This window comes from Centropristis striata, chromosome 16, assembly GCF_030273125.1.
Source record: "Centropristis striata isolate RG_2023a ecotype Rhode Island chromosome 16, C.striata_1.0, whole genome shotgun sequence".
NCBI classification, from domain to species: Eukaryota; Metazoa; Chordata; class Actinopteri; order Perciformes; family Serranidae; genus Centropristis; species Centropristis striata.
The window spans coordinates 29321383-29345124 of record NC_081532.1 but is presented as its reverse complement, the minus strand read 5'-3'; the positions used below and the strand labels follow the sequence as shown (position 1 = coordinate 29345124).

General features: G+C 37.4%; 2 protein-coding genes across 3 annotated transcripts in view; both read left to right on the top strand.

The window, feature by feature from the left end:
* Window positions 1-565: 565 nt before the first annotated feature.
* kif15 (kinesin family member 15) lies at window positions 566-16346 on the top strand. Its single transcript, XM_059352626.1, has 35 exons — window positions 566-584; window positions 846-876; window positions 1642-1828; window positions 1994-2070; window positions 2187-2224; window positions 2311-2408; window positions 2509-2688; window positions 2923-3132; window positions 3225-3350; window positions 4209-4331; window positions 4675-4822; window positions 4992-5083; window positions 5174-5383; window positions 6358-6535; window positions 6635-6776; window positions 7295-7436; window positions 7948-8109; window positions 8200-8328; window positions 8854-8959; window positions 9107-9272; window positions 9346-9496; window positions 9595-9680; window positions 9772-9850; window positions 9953-10039; window positions 10139-10243; window positions 10361-10483; window positions 11797-11943; window positions 12034-12120; window positions 12389-12553; window positions 13610-13710; window positions 13820-13886; window positions 13985-14022; window positions 14905-15037; window positions 15446-15577; window positions 15663-16346. Exons 1-35 carry the CDS (start codon window positions 566-568, stop codon window positions 15735-15737), a joined length of 4140 nt encoding a protein of 1379 aa, XP_059208609.1. The 3' UTR covers window positions 15738-16346.
* A 1146-nt stretch (window positions 16347-17492) lies between these two features.
* tdrd9 (tudor domain containing 9) overlaps window positions 17493-23742 on the top strand; it is a 28003-nt gene continuing 21753 nt past the window's right edge. For both annotated transcript variants that reach the window (XM_059354009.1, XM_059354008.1), the window contains exon 1: window positions 17493-17714. In XM_059354009.1, the coding sequence (XP_059209992.1) occupies window positions 17527-17714 (188 nt within the window). In that variant the 5' untranslated portion in view covers window positions 17493-17526. The remainder of the gene's footprint in view (window positions 17715-23742) is intronic.

Sequence of the window (23742 nt, the reverse complement as noted above, 5' to 3'; positions counted from 1 at the left end):
GTTGAATTTCCCCATTGTGGGATTAATAAAGTAATCTTCTTCTTCTTAATAGAGTTTGAAATCTTGTGAATGGACAGCTGTTGTAAAATTGGGGAGTAACATTTTTAGAAATGGCTTCATTTATTTGATTTCATTTAATGACACACTGACATTTAAATGTAAGTGTGAACAACTAACTAAAACCATGATCTTACAATCTGCTACAGTAGGTGGCAGCATGCACCTTTTAGCTGAGCTGTAGTCAGCAGTAAACGAGGAAGATGAAGAAGAAGCCACGCCCCGCCCTACTCTGCCTCTGAATGGCTAATGCTTGTTACCATCGTTTGTTGGATTGGTTAGAATTAGACACGAGGAGTATGATTGGTTAAGAGCGGGGTAAATATTAAGATGAGCCAATCAGAGAGAGAGAGCAGGGCAGAGGGGGCGGGTTATGCTAAGAAGAAAAAAATATCGCGACCTGCCCGCCAATTTCGAAGGATGTAAACAGTGTCATCGTCTTTGGTTCGACGATGTTATAAAAAAAAGTTGTTTTCACCTGATAACAGCGATCATTTCTTTGTCAACAATGAATTCCAGTGGAAAAGGTAACGTTACCGCACCAAACATTAGTTCAAGGAGCAAAATACGATGTTAACTTGTTGACTACAGAAAACATTAGGCCTAGTCTTTGGCAACCATAGCAAGCTAATTTACCGAGTCAGAGTCGGCTAACATGCCGCTTTGAACACTTAGTTTAACTAACTAAAATAACCGATGATACCAACGTATGTGTTATACAAGTTTTTACAGTAGAAGTAAAACTATCCTCTACACATATCTTAACAATCTTATAATTTTGTTTACAGGATGTGGCGATTCATCACAGCTTGCTGCCAGGTAATCTACCCTTTTGACGTTTTGCTGATTTCATCCACGTTATGTGTGTATTCAGTGTTGGAAAGTAACGAAGAACATTTACTCATTCAAGTAATGTACTTAAGTATTATTTTAGGTACTTGTGCCTTACTTGAGTATTTCCATTTTATGTAGCTTTATATTTCTACTGTACTTAATTTGAGGCAAATATTGGACGTTTAACTCCACCACATTTATCTGCCAGCTTTAATTACTTTTCAGGTCAAGATTAAACATGATGCATTTAAAGTAATTAGACATTTTTTAAATTAAACCTCAAAACAGTATATTAAGTACTTTAAATGAGTCTCACCTAGAGATGATCCAAACACTGCTTACATAAATGCATCAATAATAATAATCCAAGAATATATTTGGAATATATAAAACAATCTGAGGGGGTCCATTCTGCATAATGAGTACTTTTACTTTTGATACTTGTTACATTTTGATCCTGATACTTTTTTACTTTTACTTCAGTAAGTTTTGAATGCAGGACTTTTACTTGTAGTGCAGTAATTTCACAGTGTGGTATTATTACTTTTACTTAAGTAAGAGATTTGATTACTTCTTCCACCACTGGTGTAGTTATTGTTTTTGTTTTTTTGTCACTAAGCTGTTTGTGAGCTTGCCTATTTAGTTTACTGGGGAGCACAGCCACAATGGAGTAAAGTTTTTCAGAAACTAAAAAAATCATATATATTTTGTACGTTTTAACGGTTGAATTTTTTAATTTTGGTCCTACAGCAGTGACGGTGATTCCATCAAAGTTTTTGTACGTGTGCGACCTCTGACCCAGAGTACTGGGCTGACCACAGATGGAGACCAGAAGCTGTGTCTCACTGTCACTTCACCCAACACTATCCGTCTGCTGTCCAAACCAGAACCTCGTACCTTCACGTACGATCATGTTGCTGACATGGACACATCTCAGGTTGGGAGCACACAGTTATTGAATCATTAACTGACTGCAAGCATTGGTTAAAATTAGCTTGAAAGACTAAAAATAACATGATCAGTCAGCGTGGGATGTAATCTTTGTGAACTGGTGAAGTTGGTGCTGTCCGAACAGTGATCTGTTATTGTCATTCTTCAACAGGACTCAGTATTTTCCAGTGTGGCGAAGAATATTGTTGAGTCTTGCATGAATGGATACAATGGGACTATATTTGCCTAGTAAGTTGTGATTCGTTCATAAACCGAATAAAATTAAAGATTTTATAGCACAATTACTCTGTATCATATGCAGCGCTTATTCAATTCCTTATCTGTTTCCTCTCTTGCTTCTGCAGCGGACAAACAGGCTCAGGGAAAACATTTACCATGCTTGGTGAGAATTCAAGATATTTACACACTACCAATTCTTCAATTAGACCCAGCAATAGAATAACTGAAGTGTTTTATTTCCTGCTTTAGGACCATCTGAGTTGGATAACTTCACCGATGACCTCAGGGGGGTTATCCCTCGAAGCTTTGAGTATCTGTTTTTTCTCATCAACAGAGAAGTGGAAAAGGTGAGCTGCAACATTTCATTACCATGAAAGTGTTCTCAACCAATATTTCATGTTTGTTTTCTAATAAAGTTGGTGCTTTGTTTGTTCTTTTGCCCAAAAGTCTGGCCAGTCCAAGAGCTTCCTTTGCAAATGTTCATTTATTGAGATATATAATGAACAAATCTATGACCTTCTGGACACTGCATCAGCCTGCCTTTTCCTCAGGGAGAACATTAAGAAAGGCTTGTTTGTTGAGGGAGCCGTGGAGAAGTTTGTCAACTCAGCTGCTGAAGCCTACCAGGTATATATTTCTTGCTTGCTGTGACTCAGTGGTTTGTTAGATGGGATGAAACCCACATATAACTATATACCTTATATTCATTGTCTAAAACATATGTGCAATATAAAGTGTTTATACAGCAGTGTCAAATTATTTCACAGAGTTGGGATCACATTGTATTGATGAATATACACAGGTGCCAACTTAAGCAATGTACTGTGGAATAGGACAGAACTTGTGTTTGAAACCACTCAGGTGCTGTCTATGGGCTGGCGTAATCGACGCGTGGCCTCCACCTCCATGAACAGAGAGTCCTCAAGATCTCACGCAGTGTTCACCATGACTTTGGAGTCAAAAGAGTCCATCAATGAAGTTGTGAACATCCGAACGTCTCAGTTGAATCTTGTAGATCTGGCAGGTTCAGAGAGGCAGAAAGACACGCACACAGAAGGCTCCAGGCTCAAGGTGAAGCTTTGTCCAAGAGTAACATATATAAGGCACGACATTTCAGATTTTTGCTCTTGCTGACAGCTGTTGTTTGCAATGTTCTCTTTCAGGAGGCCAGCAGTATCAATCGTTCCCTCATGTGTCTCGGTCAGGTGATCATGGCACTTGTTGATGTGTCCAATGGGAAGAACCGCCACATCTGCTACAGAGATTCTAAACTCACCTTCTTGCTCAGGGTGAGTGATGAAAAACAAAATACATTACACAGCAGCAACACATAATACAGCACTGTTTGTTTCACCAGGTCACTTTACTGGTTTATTTTCACTATCTCTGTTTACATCCGACCACATTAGGCCTAGATTAGACCTTCTGTTACTTATACTATACTGTGTATATCTCTGCATATATTTAAGTATATTTATTATTTGATGTTCATACTACTACATGCAACAACCTATTTAACCTATCTAACATCCTAAAATATATTTTCTCCAATGTGCAATATCTGTAAAATGCAAAGTATTTTCAGGGGGAAAAAATACACAAAAACATGTATATTAATAATAGATGCCAATTAGCAGAAATATATGTACATAATGGTTATAGTTGTAATGTTGTATGATGTATGTTTAAGTCTTATTGTTTGTATTCTTTATTCTGTCTACTATATCTATGTGTCTGTATCTTGAGCATCTGTGACAGCTAAATTCCCCCACTGTGGGATAAAAAAGTCACATCTCATCTTATCATAGCTACATATTGAGTGTGGCTTTGGGTGGAGAATGTGTTATGTTGTGTATCATTGTGTCGAGTTCCCTTGAATGATGCCATTTTATATAGAGTAGGTTTAGTTATTATATAAGATAAATGTTTTAATGCTGCCATTATTTGTAGAGAAATCGCTATTGGAACAAGATTGTTTTAATAAATATTGGTGGTGATGTGAATTGGTTGAAATTAAGTATTTTATTTATTTGTATTCCTTTTGCTTTGATAAAATATAGCACTTTACAGTACTGTATTTCTATGTACTAGATATGTGCTTTATAATTTGAAGAAATTATGCATTGTGACAATTATTGTGATTTCAGGACTCTCTTGGAGGAAATGCAAAGACTTACATCATAGCAAACGTTCACCCTGGTTCAAAGTGTTTTGGAGAAACACTGTCCACCCTGCAGTTCGCTCAGAGAGCAAAGTTGATCAAGAACAAGGTATTTATCATTAAACACAAATCTGTATCAGGGCTGAACCATTTGGGATAAAAATATTTTACTTTTTTTTAAACTAAAATTACAATTGCAATATGATTCATAATCATTTTTAACATTATAAAAAATATATTTGAATGATCATGATATTTAATTCAGAATGGTATTTTTACACATATTTTGACTTTATGAAATATTTCACAATATTCCATATTACAATTTCAATAAAATTCAGATGAAATGTTCAGCCCTACTTTGTAGTGTCAAAACAGTGCACTTTACCAAGTTCTTGTGATTTTAAAAAAGCAAGTTGTAGTATTTTCTCTGTGCATTTCTGTTTGTCTAGGCCATCATCAATGAAGACACACAGGGAAATGTGAGGCAGTTACAAGCCGAGGTGAAGAAGCTGAAGGAGCAGCTAGCACTGGCACTAACGTCTCAGACAGTCGACTACATAAGAGATGTAGCTCCAGGAGGACCTGAACTCCCCAAAGGTAACAATGCATGGACCAAACAAATTTTAACACCCACAAAAATTAAATCCTCATGCTAATATTAGTATTAAAAACAGTTATTCAAGCTACTGTAATCCATGCAAATTTGCATGTTTTCAAACAAATATTTTCTGGTTTGTTGCATAAGTAAATCATCTTTTGTTTTCAGCTCCATCCGCAGAACTTCAACATGATGTCTCATATAGAGCAAAGTTCATGGCTGCTGTTCGTCTGTGGAGGAAGCGAGAAGAGGAGAAGAGGGTATGGGAATTTTTTTTTCTTCTTGTCATTCATTTTTGGAAATGTTGCTGCTGTGAGAAAATAGTGTTACAATAATGTTTGATTACACAGATTCTGCGGCAGAAAGTGTCTCAGCTTGAGGAGGCCTGGACCCAGAAGGACAAGTACATCCACTCCAGCCGAATGATCATCAGATTTCGCGAAGACCACATCTGTCGACTCGAGAAAAAATTGAAGGCGGAACAAGGATTATTGTCTGACAAAGAATCTGAGACTCTGATCGACCAACTGAAAAAGGAGATAAAGATCTTGACAGATCAGGTACACAGCTGACAACTGCATATAATCTAATTATCACTGCATGGTATCGGCACAGCTCAATGCAACTTGCATAAAAACTTTCTTTTTTTGGTTTGCAAGTTGCTGATAGTACCTGGTTTCTTTGTTTGTTAGCACATCGGTTGAGGTTCCATTTTGGCCGAGCTGATACTAAAAGGTGAAGTGAGGCGTGCGACCACTGATTGGTCAGAGGGAACCTTTGCTCAAGCAGCATGGGTCACCTGCAGAAATCCACCATTTTCAAATAGCCAAGCTACTAGAGGTGGCGGAAAAATCGATACAGTATAGTATCGCAATATTTTGCATGGCAATATTATTATCGATTCATGGCCAAGTACGGATATTTAGCGTTCCCACAGCCTGCCGTTCCATAGCCCTTAGCAGAATCACTTTTAGGAGTATACTGGACATACTGATATGTTAAACTAAAAATTTAAGGAATCTATAGGCATGTGTGTTAGGATAATGTGTAGGAAGTTGTCAAAACAACACTGCAAAGCTATTTTTTGATGTTTCATGGTTAAATATGTTGTATCACTATACTCACCATATCACAATATGCCATAAATTTCAGTAATATCGTATCGTGACTCAAGTATAAGGATAAAATCGTATTGTGGGGCCTCTGCTGATTCACACCTCTACAAGCTACCACTACTAGAGACTGCAATTTCTTTGTTGATTTGATCCAGATTTTAAATAGTGGCAATGCACAAAACCTTGATGTCGTCAATTGACAAAGTCAGACGACCCAGTGAGAACTGGATGGAGCAATGTGGGCTGTATGGTTTTAAAGATGATGTAGCATTGCTATGATGATCTGCCAAAATAAAAAAACAACCATATATTTTGAGGGGATTGAACTTCCTCATATGAAAAGGAAGTAATGGCTATAAATTACCACATTTTATCAGCTTAACTCCATTTCCCTCATACAAACAACTCTGCCCTTGTAGGTTGACCATCATCCAAAGATGACTCGATACGCTGCGGAGAACTTCAGCCTCAGAGAGGAGAACCGCCAACTTCGTTCTCTTGAATCGGTGGTCAAAGCTGAAGAGTTCACAGTCCAGGTTTCTGCTGACCTGGAGGAGGCTTTCCAGAGAGCTCTGGAGACTGAAAGACGCACAGAGAGTGAGATATTTGGCAGATTGATCATAGAAAAGATCAAATAATATGATTTTTTTTAACCAATATCTGTATACATGTCAATAAACCTGTTCTGCCCTACAGCTCCAGGAGCCTCTTCAACCACTGCGCCTGTAGACAGTGCCTCGGCAGCCACGATCGAGAAGCTGAAGGCTCAGCTGCTTCAAAAGCAGTCTGACCTAACAGGCGCCCTTCATGCTTTCGAGGAGTACAAAGAAGTCACCAAGTAAGGAGGACATTTATAAAGCAAACTCCTTTTAAATAGAATTCACAGAGGTCTTTATCCAGAAAAGTACAGCAGATATTTGGGTGCAAGCAAAAAAATATATACGTTTATATAATTTCCAATCATCAAATTCAACAACAGTAAAGGGTTAAGCAGCATTATAAGCACACATGTACATGACTGATTTCATGGACAAATCAATGACTGATCTCTGCACTGTGAAATGAGGCCAAATATATGTAGGAGTTTATATGATTTTATAATTAGAAAAAGAGAAAGCATTTTAGTTTTTTAGACTTCCATTTGGAAAAAACAATATCTTACTGTGCTTTGTATAGACGGTGGTGTGATAATCCTGGCCTACTTGTTAAATCCACTTGTTATATTTGTATAAATTAAAATATTGCCCATCTCTGGTTTTTAGTTTCAGGGAGAAGCTGTCTTTACTTTGACCACTAGAAGACAACCATTAGTTTTGCAGAGCGTAATATGTTTTTTTATGGTTCTTTGTGCTCTAGGAAACAGATGTCTCAGCTGGAGTCTGAGAAAAGATACCTGAACAAGTCCAACAGGCATTTGGAAAATATATTGGAAGCCAAAAACGCTCAGAAAACACAGGAGGTGTCTGAGCTGAATAGAATTCATGTAGAAACTATAAAGGTGAGTGGATGTTAAGTTTTTATTGTTGTAGAATTAATTGGAAGAAATACTAAAATATCAGACATATAGCAGTAAAAATGCATCATATATGATTTGACAAACACAGAATTTGGCCAACAGACTCAAGATCAATGTGAGGCAAACCTCTTTATTATCTCCCCCATGTGTATGCCTGGGGTGGGTCATGTGTTCGGTTATGAGTGTACATCTGCAGTTAATCTTGCAGTTAAACTTTTGGCACACGTTTATGACTGCTTAAGTTGAATGAGTAGAATGAGATTCAACTTTTCTTTGTGTGAGAGGAAAGGGATTTATTTTATGAGGTTTGTTACAACAACATGTTCTAAATAAAAGACAATCTTTAGATTAAGACGTTTGGATATGTTCTTTTTTCTTTATGTTGTTTATATAGTTAGGTGAACCCAGGACAAGCAGAGATAAGCAAGTGGTTCTTTTAAAAAGCATTGTGGAAATTAATTCTGTTTTATCTTTCAAATGTTTATTCTACCAGAGTCTCACCACACCCACCAAAGCATACAACCTGCGGACCCGTCTTGTGCCTCTCTCCAGCCCCGAACATCTGAATGGGAAAGACGCAGATGACATTTGGACCGAGCCGCCTCCTTCAGACATGACTGAGATGGCCCTGACTGAGGAACTCCGTCAAGTGCAGGTACAACAATGTCGACTATCCTGCAAATGGGTTTACAAAACACACATGAAGTCCTCTGGTTGTCTCATATGTTCTCTAATTTCTCACCAGGATCAAGTCAGCCGTGTCCAGACACAGTTTAATGAGGAGGAGCTGAAGAACAGCAAGCTGTTGGAGCAAATCGCAAAGCTTGAGGAGCAAATCGCCATGATGTCACAAGAGTCTGACCGCAGGGATGAGGTAGAATGTCTTTTTTTTTTCTGTGTGTGTGTGTGTGTGTGTGTCAAATTTTTTATGTGTGGGAATATGGAAAGACACAATGCCCTTAAAGTCACAACCTTGAAGACCTCTCTTTAGTTCTGTCTGTCAATACTTTTTGGTTCACTTCCCTTTTGCACTTTTCAGTTTTATTGTCTGTAATTATCGTTATTTTCTTTGTTTGTTTTTTGCCAAAAACACTACACTGTTTCAAACGCAAGTGAGTTCAAGAGTGAGTCTGTTACATTAGCTCCACCTTCCTTCAATAGCCAACTACTGCTGGAAAATGGCCTCTACCTGTGCAAAGCTTGTAATTTTTCTCTGAAATGTCACCACAGATACCTACTTTATAATCCTGCTAATGTAAGGGCCTTTATCAGTGGTCCACAGGCTCAATCTCCATTATGTCACCTCATATGATGATACATATTGACTTAACAGACATTTATTGAAATAAAAGTCTTTGGGATGGTTAATTTACCTAATTGTTCTTTCCACCGGATGCAGCTGCTTTTGTCCGAGCAAGCTAACCATAACCGAGACCTGCTGAAGCTGCAAGAAACTGTCAGTGAGCTGCAGCAGAGCCATCAGTCTGAACTGCAAGCTGCAGAAGGTAAAGATCTGATGCTGCGCCTGTGTTGTTGTAATCACCTGTTTGCATGCCTGAACTTTTGCAACTTGGAGGTTTCAGTGAGATGGAGCTATGAACAAAAGTGTTGAGGTGAGGACTTTTTTTTCTTTTTCTTTTCCTTCCATTCAGTGCTGAGGAGTGAGATCCAGGATCTGCGCCTGGTGCTGCAGTCATCCGATAAGGAGCTGGCCGCTGCGAGGAACGAGCTCAGTGGAAGCCAGAGCGAGCACCAGAGAGAGACGAGCCAACTGTCCAACAGTCTGATCAGCACTCAGCTGCAGCTCGACAAAGTCCAGTAAGCATCAGTTTAATAAATCTGCATGGTAAGGCCTCTCTGTCCGACTCATCCACAATTACCGTCATTGCAGGCTGGAGTGGGAGCAGATTCTGGAGCAGCACCGGACTCTGCAGGATTCATTTGACCAGCTCCAAGCTGAGGCCAAGTTTGAGGCTGATCAGGCAAGACAGCAGCTGCAGGACAGGCAGCAGGAGACTGATGATCTGAAGGCAAAGCTCACGGTTTGTGAATTCATAACCTCATTTATTATTATTGTATCCTGAAATGTAGGTTGTCATCTCTTACCTCTCTATAATTTCTTTTTTTTTTAATTCTGTAGGAAGTTAGCAGTTCTCTTCAGAATGAACAAGAACATACAACCATTCTGATCTCCCAGTTAAGAGAAAACAAAGAGAGTACATCAAAGTAAGTTTGTCCACAGCTTTCTCTCTTTACAACACTTTTCAACCTTTAAAATAACTCTTACTAACCAGATGAACTTGGTGTGTACCTTCAGAGAGCTTATTGAAATGGTGGAGGAGAACAAACAGCTTAAAAAACAAATCTCAGACCTGACGGTGCAAAATCAACAACAGGTCAGTCCTAAAAACAGCATGCATGTTTTAAATAAATGGATATTATTAACACTTGTTGCAGCTCAGTTGCTAAATCTGCTTGTTGTATTTCTGTTTTTTAAGGCATCTAAAATTGTCGATCTTGACCAAGATGTAAACTCTGCAAAGGAAACGATAAAAGGCTTGGAGCAGAAGACTGAACAAGACAAAGTAAGCCTGAGGGAATAATTCTCTCTCATTTCTTACTCCTTCCAATATTATCACAGTGTTTCTGCTCCCCTCCTGAATCCCACCTGTGTATTTTGACAGGATGTTGTTTTAGACCTGATCAACCAAACCAGAGACCTCCGCAGTGAACAGAGCCAGAAGGACCAGACCATTACCCACCTGTCTGGGGACATCAAAGACATCACCGTACTTTACTCCTTTGCCTATTTCACACTTTATTTTTTTGGCTGTCAAAGTGTGGATATGTGTCATATTTGAATTGATCATGGCAGGTTTAAAATCATAATGTCATTCTTCTTCCAGGTCAAGTACAATGCTGCCTGCCTTGAAAGGGAGGATTTCCGGGAGCAAAACTCTAAGATGCAGGCAGAAATCTGTGACCTGAAAGAGACTTTAGAGAGGCGGGTAGCATCCAACACAATAGAGGTAAGTTTAATCATGTTAACACTGGGTAGGCTGTTTTATTTTGGCGTCACTTGGCAAAATGGCATAAGAACCTTTAAGTTTATTTTATTAAATTGGTAAAGTAGGGAGGGAGGGGGTACATGTTGGGGTTCTTGGGGTTGGGTGGGAAGGCTGATCTAGAATCTATATGACAATTTATCGGCATACTATAAGTAGATGCAGCCCTTGGTTTGTTATGTTATAAAAACAATAAAAATAATATTAATTTTTTTTAAAGTGGTCAGAGAGAAAACTAGACCCCTGCACCTCTTCTTGAATTGAGAAAATCTAGCCTAAATTGGGAAACTTTGCCAATCAAAGGTCATTTCAGGGAGAGGATGTTCCTACTGGCTGTTTTACTAAAATGGAAGACAGATTTCTAAAGAAGAAAAAAAAAAGAATCTGACTATAGAAGCAATAAAACGTGTCAATATTTGGGAATCATTTCAGAGATGGAGAGAAAATTTTTGGTTAATAGTTGAGCCTCTTGCTAACTGTAGCAAAAGACTAACAGCTGGAGATAATTCAATTTATTTTTTATGTAGCTAGATAAAGCACCAGATCACAATTTCATCTTGAAGGGCTTTACAGGCCAGTAGTACTCATGCAGGATACTTTATGAACAGGGGATTAGCACAGAGTACGGAAGAGGATTAGGGCCAGGAAGGAGAAAAAAAAACAACAACATTAAATTTGAGAATAAAGTCAAAATACAATGTCGAGAAAAAAAGTTACATGTAATGTTGAGGAAATATGTATATAATATATAATATAATACAATTTATGTCTAAAAAATTCACATAAATGACAAAAGCAGATTTTCCCCAGTAGTAATGGTTGCTACTACCAAGAATAGCTCATTCGTGTGTAGGGGGATTTTAGTACTACTACACCCATAAACACTCTGATTATTGATAATTTTATGACATTTATGTTATATAATCAGGTTTTAGCTTGCAGTCTACATAACTGTTTGGATAGATGTGTTGTTTCTCTGAAAACAATGTTCCTCTGATAACTTGTTGACACAAATCTGTGAATATTTTCCAACTTTACCAAACACAAAAAGTTTACTTTATTCTTGTCATTTTGTCTTTTTTCTCGAAATCGTATTTTAACTTTATTCTCAACATCTCGACTTTATTCTCATTATTTCAACTTTTTTTTCTCTGACCTGGCCCCAATCCTTTTTTTTTTTTTTTAATTCTGGCCTTTTTTCCTCCCCAGCTTTTAACATCCTGTTCATACATCTTTGTGAAATTCTTACGATATATATAATGTACATCTGTCCTCAGGTGGAGGTGTTGCAAGAGGAGGTTGTTTATGCCACTGAGGAGGTCGACAGACTCACAAAGGTCTTAGACGAGCAGAACAGCCTCCTCCAAGCATCTCAAGAGCAAACAGCCAAGAAAGACATCATGATAAAGAATCTACAGCAGAAGGTGAAGGTTTTTTTTTTTTTCAATCATTTCAGCACAGAGCAAAAGGATAACATTTTATCCTAACCACCAAAACATTTTCTTTTGTATCAGGTGCAACAACAGCAAGAAGCTGTTGAAAGAACTATCAGAAATGGAGGTTTCAAACCCCTCGAAGTCACACCGAAATCATTACCTCGGGTAAACTTATCTCTGGTTCATTTGCTCTTTAATTCTGCATTCACAAATAAAATACTAATCACATCCACAGCATGAAGACAAGATGCAAAAAATGTAATTATTTGTATTAGATGTAGATAGATCATAGCTTGTGACCAAAAAACGACATTACTATACAATGTATTGAACAGTTTCATTACAATGACGAGTTTGTCACCTATCAAAGTAGTCTGGTGGCTTTCATTTAGTTTTTTTTAACAATAAATGAATCTGTTTTCTGTATCTCAAGACTCCCCGCACTCCAGGAAGCTTCAACAGGGACCTGACGCAGGTGCTGGAGAACCAGGAGAGGGAGCTGGAGAACCGACGCTCCTCCATGATGACCATGGAGATTCTTTTAACGGAGCTGAATGCTGAGAGGGCTGCAAAGAACGAGGAGATTCAAAGACTTAAGGTACATCTTTGGTGCAAAAGTAAAATTCTATAGCCATTAAGATATTCATTCAACATAGTTATAGCTGACTCTCCTAGATTAGTGTCTTTTCATCTTACTAAATTTAAAAAGATTTAAGTAACTGCATTAAAATGTTTTGCTTTATTAGTGACATGGTTTTAATGGTCTGAAGGTCTTGGTGGACTTTGACACAGTGATGGAAGAAGTATTCAGATTTTTGCTTAACTACAAGTAAAAGTCCTGCATTCAAAACTTACTGAAGTATCAGCATCAACATGTACTTCAAGTATCAAAAGTAAATATACTCCTTATGCAGAATGGACCCACTCAGATTGTATTATACAGGTACACCCTAATAAATAAGAATATCATAGAAAAGTTTATTAATGTTAGTAATTCAATTCAAAAAGTGGAAATAACACATTATATAGGCCCATTACACACAGACTGAAACGTTTCATGTCTTTATTTATTTATTTTCTTGAAATTATAATGATTATGACTTACATTTAATGAAAACCTAAAATTCAGTGTCTCAAAAAAATGTAATATTACAAAAGACCAATTTTTAAAAAAAAAGTGTGTTTAATATGGAAATGTTGGCCTCAGAGTATGTCCATCTATATGACTCAATACTTGGTTGGGGCTGTTTGACTTGAACTACTGGAAATGGACTTTTACATGATATTCTAATATATTGAGATGTACCTGTATATTCTAAATATATTATTGGATTATTAATATTGTTTCAGTTATGTAAGCAGCTTTTTAATTTCCCCAGGGTAGGGTTCATTTTAACTACTTAATATACAGTTATGAGGTTAATTAAAAAATGTCTGATCACTTTAAATGTATCATGTTTTTTATGATAAATCTCAAACTGAAAAGTAACTAAAGCTGTCGGCTAAATGTAGTGAAGTATAAAGTTACATAAAATGGAAATGCTCAAGTAAAGTACAAGTACATCAAAATTATACTTGAGTAAATGTACTTAGTTAAATTCCACCACTGCTTTGATGTCCATCTGTATTGATGATGTGATTCCTCTGTCCTCAGATGCAGCTGAATGAGAAAGAGATGGTCCGGATTGAGATCCAGGCTTTACTCGACCAGTTTTACACCAAGAGCCAGTCGGCACAGAATGGAAACAACAACAGGTTGAGTTTATTCATCCAGTCATTCAGCCACCCACTGCCATAAAAGCACACCATCCGTTGTTGATTGCAGTGGAAGTAAGATTAATTATGTTATCTTGTCCTTTTTCAGTGAGGAGTTGAATGCAGCCCTCAAGCAAACAATGAATAAAGAGCTTCAGGAGGAGAGAGCAGAGAAGGTTTGAATTTATTCATCTACTGGTTTTATTTTTTCTCTGTCATGAACAAACAATTTTGACTATTTGTTCCTCTCTCTCTTTTTTTTTTTTTTTTACAGAATAATATAATGCAGAAACTGTCTGATACTCAAAAACGGTAAGGACATGTGGTTTATTAAGGAAATGACTAAACATTTTGTTATTGCATGTCATTCTGATGGAAAAGGGAAAAGTGTGAACAGGGAAACTAAGCATGTCCTGGTGTGGACGGGGGCCGCATCAAAATGTATTTAAGCCACCTAAAATGTAAAATCAATATTAGTTTAACCTCTTAATGTTTTGCCTCCTTTTATAGAGAATTGTGGGTTGTTGTAGTAGATTTTTAAGGGGAGATAGCAGGTCAATAATAAATGCCACATAGAAAGCTGAAAGCTTTGGATGTAAAGTTTAATTTGAAATGCCTCTCAGCACTGTGTCAAGTTTTTTTAGGTCATAAATCTCTAATAAAAATAATCAATTAATTACACAAATTAAATCTATGCTATATTTTGTTTTATATTGCACCAAAACAGTTATTTTACCAGCAGTAGACCACCAAAGCAAAACTACAGTTATCAAAGTATTCTGGTGGCTTCAGAGTGTGAAGCTGATATATATATATATATATATTTGATGTTAGTTACCTCTTGAAGATGTAAGATGTATATATATATACGGTACATCTTCAAGAGGTAACTAACATCAAATATATATATATATATATATATATATATATATATATATCTATCACAGCTTCAGTTCCCCATCAGAAAGGTCTGTCTGGTGGCAAGGTGAAGCTCTGAAAATGTTTTAAATATAGCACCTTATCACCTTTTTTCTTTTCTTTTTTTACGTAATTTTTCAAGTGTTTTTAGGGTGGTTAAAATGTTGTGCCTTTACTCTGGATAAGTGCCTCATACAACCTGACTTAAAAAGTATATAAAACATCCCTTCAATACTTTGTGTTTGACAATATATTTTTTTGTCTGCTGTGGATTAGACTGCAAGCACAGGAGTCGATGTTGGGCCAGTCTCAAACCTGCGTTCAGGAGCTGACCACCGAGCTGAGGAACCGCTGTCTGGAGCTGAGGGAGCTGAGCAGCAGGGTACAGGATGAGGAGAAACTGCTCCAGGTCAGAGTCTGAGTACATCTTTCAATAAAGAAGCTTTTGGGGTTTATGCAGATTTCAAATAGGATGAAGTGGACTCCTGGCAACATAGTCAGTAGCTGAAATGAGGTATATATATTCACAGTTCCCAGAGAAAAGAGAGGCTGCTAATGAGTTTCTGCTTTTTCTGATAACATTTTAGACCAAGTTGGAGGACCTTGTAGAGTTATATATACTGATAATAAATGTGCTAATCAGAGATACAAAAAAAAGTTCTATGTTGTTTGTTTTTTAATATTAAACATTTTGTCTATGAAATATTAGCAAATACTGACAAATGGCTTGTACAATTTCCTCAAATGTCAAAAAATGTCTTTCAGTGTGCTCATTGATTATTTGAGCTGTAGCACTGATGTAGTTTCCATTTTACAGGAGAACGAGGTTCTCCGTAGGCAGAATGTTCAGCTGTCAGAGGAGAACGGGAAACTTGTGGGGCACAAGAACCACAAACAGAGGATCGAATATCTGGTGAAACTGAAAAAGGAAAACACCAAACTTCAAGAGGTAACTAACATCAGAGCATGTTTCTCTTCGGTCATTCTGTCGGCACAACATGTGAGTCAACTGTGTTTTTTGCTTTGTCTTTAAGGAAAATGAAAAGCTCAGAACGGAGATGCTCTTAATGAGGGACAACAGTGGATTTCCGCCATTTGAGATGACATGAATCCCAGATTGTTTGAGGGAGGTGAATTTGCACCTTTCCCAGTGAAAAATGTAATAACAATGATTTGACTTGATTTTTATAGAAAATATTAGTTTTTTTTAACTGGACTCAGTTGGCCAATTCAATAGGATTTTAAGTACAAAAACATTTGTTATTCTTTTCTTTTTTAAATTTATTTCATTCAGGGAATGTCCGGTAATTAATTTGCTCATGTATATATTTTTATACCTCTGACAAAGTTACTGTATGCATACTATACATACTGTACCTGTACATTGACCTGCTGCTACAGCAGCTCTGACAGACCAGCTGTGAGTTTTTTGGATGTACATGAGTATAACTAGACACATTGTTCTCAGACTACAGTGAAATTACAACAATACTGCATATCATTTTAAGGTGAAAATTAACATTTTAATGTTCATTTTTAGGTGCTTATATCTCTGCTGGGATTGCTGATCATATGGGTAGTATGCATGGTTTTTAGTTTGTTGTATTTTTTTTTTTACATCATACTGAGATGTATCGCATTGTCTTTTTAAAATTTGCATAATGAGCCTTTCCCTTTTCCTGTAAAACTGTAATTAAAACAACTTTTTGCATAATGAATACATGTACTTTTGATCCTATTATTTTTTACTTTAACTAAATGCAGAGCTTTAACTCATTGTATCATAGTGATGCTGCAAATTTTCACTTGGTAAATTATTTAAATACTTTGCGTTACTATACACTGGACAAAAGAAAACGTCTGACAGCAAAAGTGAAATAACCGTAAATTATATATAATAGATATTTTCTTAAATACAGCTAATGTACCGTAAATTACAATTTTCATCTTTTTTAGATTTCTTTTAACACTTTTTCTTTGCATTTAATTTAAAGTTGTACTGTAAGTAAAAATTGTAATGTAGCAATTTCAGAAAATGTGTATTATTTTTTTTTTAACAAAGAATTAATTTAAGACCATCAAGCAATTGAGTAATACTGTTTAAAAATACCTTAGAATGTCCCATTATAATAATTTACAGATTTCAACATCCATTTTTAAACAGTGTATTATACTTATTCATTTATGCAGCATATTGTCACACTGTTAAAATAATCACCTAAGTCATTTTTTGTCAAAATTGTTTTTTTTTTTTGCCTAAATCATCTCATGACGCCAGCCACCTATGGTAAAATTGCCTACATCCTCAGTTGATCAGATCATGTGATTTTACCCCTTTAAGATCATCACTTTGACAATTTGCTACATTCATAGGCATCAGATAAGAATCCAGCAAAGAAGAGCTAGAGGGAGATTGTTTAGTTATCAGTTTAGTTTATCAATGTTTTATTCTACATAGGAGTGACATGAGCGTGTCATGAACATTAATGACACTTTGAGGTAACATTAATGCTCATGATACTTGTCATGTCGTGTTTCTGACAGGCTTGTGTGACTCATGTAGACACCTTCAAAATAAAGTGTTACCATATCTTGTATGGCATGTTCAAAAAATTGCCCAAGTCATTTATTTCTCTTAAGTTACATAATTTGCACACAGTGTTATTACTATGCCAATAGCCATCCTTTGTTACATCATTTTTGAGTGAAATTATCAATAAATGTCATATGTTACACTGTTGGTGAAGTTTTTTGTGTTTCCTGTAAAACCTGAAAAAATGACTCAGGCGATACTTCTGCAGGTGTTCATTAACTTTGCTTGCGGTTTGTAGTCCAACCGCCAGGGGGTGACGTAGAGCGTATTCCTCACTTGCCCCACGCGCTTCATCCTCGTAGCTGATGTTGCTGAGATACCGAGAGACTCAACTGGAAGATGCAATAAATAAAAACACCTGCAACATGAAGAAAGTCTTCACTGCAGAACAGATTTCGGATTGGTTTACCTCGGGGACGACGTTTGCTAACATCAAACTCACAGAAGAGGTGTTTGACAAAAAGCCGGATGAAGCATCGTCGAAAGAGACCAGGTGAGCGCGTTGAGTTTGAAAGTAACGTTAGCTTAAAGCTCGCTAACCTCGTGCCAGCTAGCGACCTTGTTCCTACCGCACCTGTTCACTTAAATACAAAAAAAGTAACAAAAAATTATATTATTTCCAGCTGCTGTCTCTAGAGACGATGTCACTTTCGGTATGCTTTTGCAAAACAAAAACGATTAACTATGTTGCAGTATTCTTTGTTTAGCAAAATTTTCATCCACAAGAATAGTTATGAAATCATCCCCCAAATTTATTGTCTTAATGAATTAATTCAAATTGTACTTAAAAGCTCTAAAAAATTATAACAATAACAAAGGCACAAAAATGATATATCTTTAAAAATGCTCCCACTGAAATGAACAGTTAAAACTAATTCGAATCCCCCTTATTGAAAACAACATTTAGACTGTTTTATATGTATTTTATTTTTGTATTTTTTATTTTATTTCAGTTGCTCTGAATTTACAATTTTGATGTTATTATAAGTTTTACTGTTGATTGATGTTCACCCTAGCATTCTTTCTACACTTATGCAAGGTATGTACTGTGAAAAACGTGCCAGAAATGTTTATTTTTGTCATTTACAATAAAGCATTGAAAAAAAAAAAAGTTAAATACTAAAAAAGTATTATCGGCCGCAAGTGTCGCTTTCTAAAGTCGTAGTCACTAACGGACTTGTTAAACTGTGTAAAAAATGCAATAGTGCGCATACATGTTTGGGGTGGCAGCATGGAGAATTTTAGCTAATACCCAGGGGGCAAAACCCATATTTTTTGGAAAACTGACACGGAATGTTGTAAAAGGTTTCACACCAGAAATGATATCTAGGACCTTCAAGGATCACAACCTGGGTGGACAACCCGGTCAACTAGCTACTGGAAAGCTACAGGGGGCCAAAATCCCCCTTTTGGGGACATTTTCCTGGCGAAATTTTGTAAATGCAAATATTTAGGTACAACAAAGGCATAAATAGTCCTACAACTTTAAAATTTGGCAGAGAGTATCCTGACACATAGGGGAAAGCAGGAAAAAAAGATGCTGGGGTTTACTGCAACTCTAGTTTAAGATATCACCCTCAACATGCCAAAAAAGACAAAAAAAAAGTACTGTTCGCCTGACAAATGCTCATGAAAATTCATATTTTTCAACACTTTATGTTGAGTATCTATACCTAACATATATATAGAAAACTTCCCTAATTCATAAGCTTCCATTTGAGTCCAAGATGGCCTTTCTACTAGCTACTGGAAAGCCATAGGGTGGGTCCAAACAATGCAACCCCTATTGTGAAAAAAGAGTCAATTATGCGGATCAGACTCCATTCTATTTCTGAGTGGTTATTTGGAGATAGATTTGGAGAGATCATTCTATAAAAAACTGAGCCAACCTATCGGAAGAGCACAAAATACACTTTCAGATGATGCCTTGGTTAAGCAGCTTGGTTCCCACTAAAGCTACATGAGGGAACTGTGCATTTTGTGGTCTCCCCAAAATGAACAAGCAGTGCACTTGTGGTCTTCTGGATTGCTTGCTGTTCAAAATAGGTAAATATGCTTAAAAAATTATTTCTTTATAAAATACTGAAGGATTTAAATTAATATTATATACAGAAGGACAGTATGTATGTTTGCCACCTATGCTAATTTTAGATTTTTTGATGTTTCAGAAACTGAGAACTGTTTCAGCTTGCTAGCAAGCTATTAAGCTAGCAGCTAACATTCAGCTAACATTCTGAAAGAAACTGTAAGTCCCTTGTACTGTATTTTTCATTTTATCAATATATATTTTATATATATATATATATATATATATATATATATATGTTTATCACTGATTGAGAGTATTCCATGTGATGTACCAACCATTTGTTGCAGTGCTGTATGGGATTGATGCCACACCATGATGTACACGATGAAACATCTATACTGTATTTAGCACAAGTAAAGAATAGAGTGAGTATATTGAGACAGGCTGCACTACATATGCTTCAATATATTTTTATAGAACATTATATTCAGTGGTGGCTAGTGGTGAAATTGATTGGGTGGGTTAACAAATAAATTATAAAGTAAAAGTAACTCTCTCTCTCTCTCCCTCTCTCTCTCTCACACACACACGCGCGCCGTGATCCACCTCATTCATGTTAGCGCCTGCCATTTTTCTTCTTCTTCTTCTTCTTTTTCTCTCCCATCTTGTCATTGGTCTGAAAACAGCAGCATTGGGCTAAATGAAATCAGCCCAAATGACAAGTAAATCACGGGGGAGTGAAACGACACCTGTCAATAAGTTACCGGCCACCAGCCTGCTTCTAATTGGTCAGAACCGATCGGCCTGTGGGCTGAATGAAAGTAGCCCAAATGGACAGCAAATGGAGAGGGCGGGACATGGACGAGCCTGTCAATCATTTACACCCGGAAAACAAATTAGAGCACCCATTTAGAGATATCCATGTTTTCCTTTTAACTATTTGGTGCTTTTGCCACTTTAGATTTGACTAAAACTACATTACATTACATTACATTACATGTCATTTAGCAGACGCTTTTGTCCAAAGCGACTTACAATAAGTGCATTCAACCTGATGGTACTAGACATAGACCACAGGAATCAAGTAAGTACATAACTTTAAGAGCTAACTGTCATTGCTACAGGATACCAAAGAGGTTGGCTCCTTTCCTCGCAGCCACTGCTTATTGCAAATTATAGACCTCTTCTTGGATTTAAATTTTTCAGTGTTTCGCCTGGTGAACCTGACATCATGGTGTGAGGAGCTGAATCCTGGATCAGCTAAATCTGATGCTTGTGCACTCACATCAGCTGAACGTCTCTTCTCAGCATATTGGTAGCTCCTCTCATTTGGTGCAGTCTTTGGAAGACTTCATCTTGACGCGCATTAATGGCTTTTTTAAACTTGGATTTCGTTATGGGAGTAATAAAGTGTAGGTATGTATCAGACTGTCCTTGACATATGATACACTTTGTGTAGTCAGTGCTTTTGTCTTCACAACCCTTGCCACCAGACCATGTTTCAGCCGCATGGCAATATCTCCCACGTTTCTTTGGCTGGCTTGTCATCTTGCTACAAGAAGGAACATACAAAGAAATTACTCAAATTATATAATTGTAAATTTAAAGTAGTGGATTAAATTGTGAAAAATTACAATATAATCAGTGATGGCTGGTATAAATGGGCTAGCAGGGCTAAGCCCTCCCTATATTATGCAATAAAGATGAGAAAGTTATAGTTGTCTAAATAACATACAAAAGATTGTTGTTTAAAGTTTAGTTTTAGTTTGTCTGAAACACAGGCAGCAGCACGTATCTCTGCATGTCTGGCCGATATCTCCCAGTGGATGTCCTCGCACCACCTCAAACTCAACCTGGGCAAGACAGAGCTACTTTACCTCCCAGGGAAGGGCTCCTCCACCACTAACCTCCACATCACTGTCCAGAACACAGTGGTTGTCTCCACAGAAACCGCCAAGAACCTTGGCGTGACTCTTGACAACCAACTGTCCCTCTCCACAAACATCACCGCCACCACCAGATCTTGCAGATTCTTGCTGCATAACATCAGGAGAATCCGCCCGTTTCTCACCCAGAAGGCAGCTCAGGTCCTGGTCCAGGCACTGGTCATCTCACGCCTGGACTACTGCAACTCCCTCATGGCAGGTCTGCCTGCCAAAGCCATCCGACCTCTGCAACTCATCCAGAATGCAGCTGCTCGATTGGTCTTCAATCTTCCCAAATTTTCATACACAACACCCCTCCTCCGCTCCCTCCACTGGCTACCAGTGGCTGATACGCTTCAAGACTCTAGCTCTGGCGTACTCTGCTGCTAATGGTTCAGGTCCTACTTACATCCAGGACCTTGTCAAACTCTACACCCCTGCCCGTCCTCTCCGCTCTGCATCAACCAAACAGCTGGCGACTCCCACCTTGCGTGGGTCAACTCGCCTCAAAACCACTTCCAGACTTTTCTCTATCTTGGCTCCCAAATGGTGGAACGAGCTCCCCACCGACATCAGGACCTCAGACAGTCTTTACATCTTCCGCCGCAGGCTGAAGACACATCTCTTCCAACAATACCTCGGTTAAGCCATGGTCACCTAACACATATATATATTTAAAAAATAAAAAATAAAAAAAAAATTGCTCTTCTTCTTCTTCTTCTCTTCTATTCTTTTCTTCTTTAACATATAGCACTCCTGTAGCAATGACAGTTAGCTCTTAAAGTTATGTACTTACTTGATTCCTGTGGTCTATGTCTAGTACCATCAGGTTGAATGCACTTACTGTAAGTCGCTTTGGACAAAAGCGTCTGCTAAATGACATGTAATGTAATGTAATGTAATGTAGTTTTAGTCAAATCTAAAGTGGCAAAAGCACCAAATAGTTAAAAGGAAAACATGGATATCTCTAAATGGGTGCTCTAATTTGTTTTCCGGGTGTAAATGATTGACAGGCTCGTCCATGTCCCGCCCTCTCCATTTGCTGTCCATTTGGGCTACTTTCATTCAGCCCACAGGCCGATCGGTTCTGACCAATTAGAAGCAGGCTGGTGGCCGGTAACTTATTGACAGGTGTCGTTTCACTCCCCCGTGATTTACTTGTCATTTGGGCTGATTTCATTTAGCCCAATGCTGCTGTTTTCAGACCAATGACAAGATGGGAGAGAAAAAGAAGAAGAAGAAGAAGAAAAATGGCAGGCGCTAACATGAATGAGGTGGATCACGGCGCGCGTGTGTGTGTGTGAGAGAGAGAGGGAGAGAGAGAGAGAGAGTTACTTTTACTTTATAATTTATTTGTTAACCCACCCAATCAATTTCACCACTAGCCACCACTGAATATAATGTTCTATAAAAATATATTGAAGCATATGTCAATCCCATACAGCACTGCAACAAATGGTTGGTACATCACATGGAATACTCTCAATCAGTGATAAACATATATATATAAAATATATATTGATAAAATGAAAAATACAGTACAAGGGACTTACAGTTTCTTTCAGAATGTTAGCTGAATGTTAGCTGCTAGCTTAATAGCTTGCTAGCAAGCTGAAACAGTTCTCAGTTTCTGAAACATCAAAAAATCTAAAATTAGCATAGGTGGCAAACATACATACTGTCCTTCTGTATATAATATTAATTTAAATCCTTCAGTATTTTATAAAGAAATAATTTTTTTAAGCATATTTACCTATTTTGAACAGCAAGCAATCCAGAAGACCACAAGTGCACTGCTTGTTCATTTTGGGGAGACCACAAAATGCACAGTTCCCTCATGTAGCTTTAGTGGGAACCAAGCTGCTTAACCAAGGCATCATCTGAAAGTGTATTTTGTGCTCTTTCGATAGGTTGGCTCAGTTTTTTATAGAATGATCTCTCCAAATCTATCTCCAAATAACCACTCAGAAATAGAATGGAGTCTGATCCGCATAATTGACTCTTTTTTCACAATAGGGGTTGCATTGTTTGGACCCACCCTATGGCTTTCCAGTAGCTAGTAGAAAGGCCATCTTGGACTCAAATGGAAGCTTATGAATTAGGGAAGTTTTCTATATATATGTTAGGTATAGATACTCAACATAAAGTGTTGAAAAATTTGAATTTTCATGAGCATTTGTCAGGCGAACAGTACTTTTTTTTGTCTTTTTTGGCATGTTGAGGGTGATATCTTAAACTAGAGTTGCAGTAAACCCCAGCATCTTTTTTTCCTGCTTTCCCCTATGTGTCAGGATACTCTCTGCCAAATTTTAAAGTTGTAGGACTATTTATGCCTTTGTTGTACCTAAATATTTGCATTTACAAAATTTCGCCAGGAAAATGTCCCCAAAAGGGGGATTTTGGCCCCCTGTAGCTTTCCAGTAGCTAGTTGACCGGGTTGTCCACCCAGGTTGTGATCCTTAAAGGTCCTAGATATCATTTCTGGTGTGAAACCTTTTACAACATTCCGTGTCGGTTTTTTTACTTTGCCCCCTGGGTATAACAAGTTAATTGGCTAACTGCCCCTA

Coding starts and splice junctions, on each gene's coding strand:
- kif15 (XM_059352626.1), top strand. Junction 8,329..8,853: donor AGTCTGACCGCAGGGATGAG/GTAGAATGTCTT, acceptor CACCGGATGCAG/CTGCTTTTGTCCGAGCAAGC. Junction 9,273..9,345: donor CTGCAGCTCGACAAAGTCCA/GTAAGCATCAGT, acceptor CCGTCATTGCAG/GCTGGAGTGGGAGCAGATTC.